This window comes from Octopus bimaculoides, chromosome 9, assembly GCF_001194135.2.
Source record: "Octopus bimaculoides isolate UCB-OBI-ISO-001 chromosome 9, ASM119413v2, whole genome shotgun sequence".
In the NCBI taxonomy this organism is placed as follows: domain Eukaryota; kingdom Metazoa; phylum Mollusca; class Cephalopoda; order Octopoda; family Octopodidae; genus Octopus; species Octopus bimaculoides.
In genome coordinates this window covers 7,397,125-7,399,989 of record NC_068989.1, presented here as the reverse complement: position 1 = coordinate 7,399,989, position 2,865 = coordinate 7,397,125, and the positions used below count along the sequence as shown (strand labels likewise).

Genomic DNA, 2,865 nt, shown 5'->3' with positions numbered 1-2,865 from the left:
GACTGTTGCATTAGGTGGTATCAATTCAAAGTGAATTACTCCTTTGCAATCCCACCAGATAGAGAGAAGAACCTTTTTCCCATGAAGTTCCCTTCTCGGTTGTGGTTGAGCTTTTTCCCTTTTACCAAGCTACTGTTTATGACGTTTAACATTTCGATAGAAGAATCCATTTTTCGTCACCAGTCACAAGTTCATAGTGGTACTCTTCCTGTTTCTGGAAAAAGGAGACATAGAATATATAATTATGCATATGATGGACACCATATCTAATTCATCATCATCATCATCGTCATTTAATGTCGTTGGACGTTTTGATTGAGGACTGGCAAGCCAGAAGGCTGCACCAGGCTCCAATCCGAACTGGCAAAAATTTCTACAGCTGGATGCTCTTCCTAATGCCAACCACTCCAAGAATGTAGTGGGTGCTTTTTACATGCCACTGGCACAAGAGCCAGTCAGGCGGTACTGGCATCGACCATGCTTGAATGGTGCTTTTTACATGCCACCGGCATGGGAGTCAGTCAGATGGCAGTACCCCATCAAAAAATCTTGAGTTTTAGATTAATTTTGGGAAATTTTCAAACAAAAAATGCAGTTCATCATTAGCATGCTAAAGGAATCTTCCATAAAAGTCAGACATTTGAAAGTTAAATATTTGCTGCTTTGTAGAAAATTTGTAAAAATTAAAAAAGAAAAAAATAAATCATAAAGAAAACAATTTGTTCCTCCTCTATTCTTCTCTATGATTATTCTGCTGAAACCATTTTCAGAAAAATGTGTTCACAAAAATGGGGATTGTGTAGCAGTAGACGTACAACACTGTAAAACTGCGTGCTCTGTAATTCCAGGTAAGTTTTTATTATATTTTTAAAAAACTAGATTTAAAATGATAGTATGTTGTCAACTTAATGTGACAGTCCCACAAAAAGGAAGAATACTACTGTTATTTAGCCCTAGGAAACATCGTTTCCTGTTGGACTTGACACATTTCCAGTGCCCTTATGTTTTCAAAGTGGAGAGAAGCACCTTCACTCAGCAAAGCCAGCATCCAGAGACTAGTTTCAGAGTCATTGCTCATCATCAGTCTGGAGTAGCATGGTTTGTTAGCTGTTGATGCTATATATTTCAAGTGAAATACATTCACTGATTTTTGAAAATAGAAATAATATATTTTTTATCGTGCTACTACTGCATAAATCTCTCTGAGAGATTTAGAAATATATTATTTCAACTGTAGATTTATTCAGTAATCTTACTTGCTTATAACAACCCATCAAAGGTGATGACAGTGTTGATCCAAGACATTCATCCGTCTCTGCCTGCTACACATTGCTTCTCATGGGAGCAGACTTATATTTAATAGAGACTTGTGTATGTATGTTTTTGTATGTACACGTGTGCATGTGTATAAATGGGTACACATGTGTATGCGTGTGTATGTGTGTTTGTGTATTTGTGTGTATGTATGTGTGTGTATGTGCACGTGAGTGTATGTGTGTGAGTGTGTGCATGTGTGTGTGTATGTGTGTCTGTATGTATGTGTGTGCATGCATGGGTGTGCATGCATGTGTGTGCATGCATGTGTGTGCATGCATGTGTGTGTATGTGTATGTGTATGTATGTGCCTGTATATGCATGTGTGCATGTATATAAGTGTGTACACATGTGTGTGCATGTGCATGTGTGTGTTTGCGTGTATTTGCATGTGTGTGTTTGCGTGTATTTGCATGTGTACGTGTCTGTGTGTGTATGTGCACGTGAGTGTATGTGTGTGTAAGTGTGTGCTTGTGTGTGTGCATGTGTGTGTATGCATGTGTGTATGTGTGTGTATTATGTGCCTGTATATGCATGTGTGCATGTGCATAAGTGTGTACACATGAGTGTGCGTGTGCATGTGTGCGTATGTTTTGTGTGAGTGTTGTGTGTTTTTGTGTGTATGTATGTGTGTTTATGTGCACATGAGTGTATATGTGTGCATGTGTGTATGTTTGTGCGTGCAATGCAATCTCGGAACCTTTATGCATTCAAAACAAATTTCTGAATGTTTCAAATCTAATTCTTTCTATTTCCTTTTGTGTTGTTTTTGGCAGAGAAATGCAAGAAAGGAATCGATCGTTTTGGAAAAGGCAAAAAACACCAATGCCATTGCAAACACTTGAAATATTGCAATGTCACCGACAATGGTCATTGTGGGGGCAAAAGATGTATCTTTGGCTACGAGGGACCAAACTGCCAAAAACGTAAGACCTGTTTCACTATTCATTACCATAAACATCATCACCATCATGATGATAATGATGACGATGATGATCAGACAGACAGACAGACATACGAGGGGGTGCTGAAAAGTTCCTGGCTTTTGATAAAAGAAAATACAGGAGGATCAGTTAATTATGATTTTGTTTTATATAACAATAGAATCGATTACGTATAAATATATCCAATCACCCGTAACGCACATTTAGCACTCATTTGGTCAATGGTGCTCCTAGCCTCATATATATACATATATGCGTGTGTGTGTGTGTGTGTGTGTGTATACGAGGGGGTGCTGAAAAGTTCCTGGCTTTGGGTAAAAGAAAATATAGGTGGGGGTGGTCAGTTAATTATGATTTAAGCTATTCAACATATTTCGCACTCAGATTCACACACTTATTGCAGCGGCCCTTCAGTTTTTATAAGACCTGTAAAAGAACTCGGAAGGTTGGGCCACCAACCAGGCCTTTTGTAATACTCTTAAAGCCAGGAACTTTTCGGCACCCCTTGGTACACACACACACACACACACACACACACACACACATAAATGCCACGAAACATTTTAATGATAACCGACACTACCATTCTGTGTTTTCCAGAACCATG

General features: G+C 38.7%; 1 protein-coding gene across 1 annotated transcript in view; it reads left to right on the top strand.

Annotated features, from left to right (window-relative positions):
• LOC106868000 (receptor-type tyrosine-protein phosphatase alpha) overlaps positions 1-2,865 on the top strand; it is a 34,524-nt gene that overhangs the window by 2,855 nt on the left and 28,804 nt on the right. The window contains exons 2-3 of the mRNA XM_014913087.2: positions 771-848; positions 2,091-2,240. Coding sequence (XP_014768573.2) covers positions 771-848; positions 2,091-2,240 — 228 coding nt within the window. The remainder of the gene's footprint in view (positions 1-770; positions 849-2,090; positions 2,241-2,865) is intronic.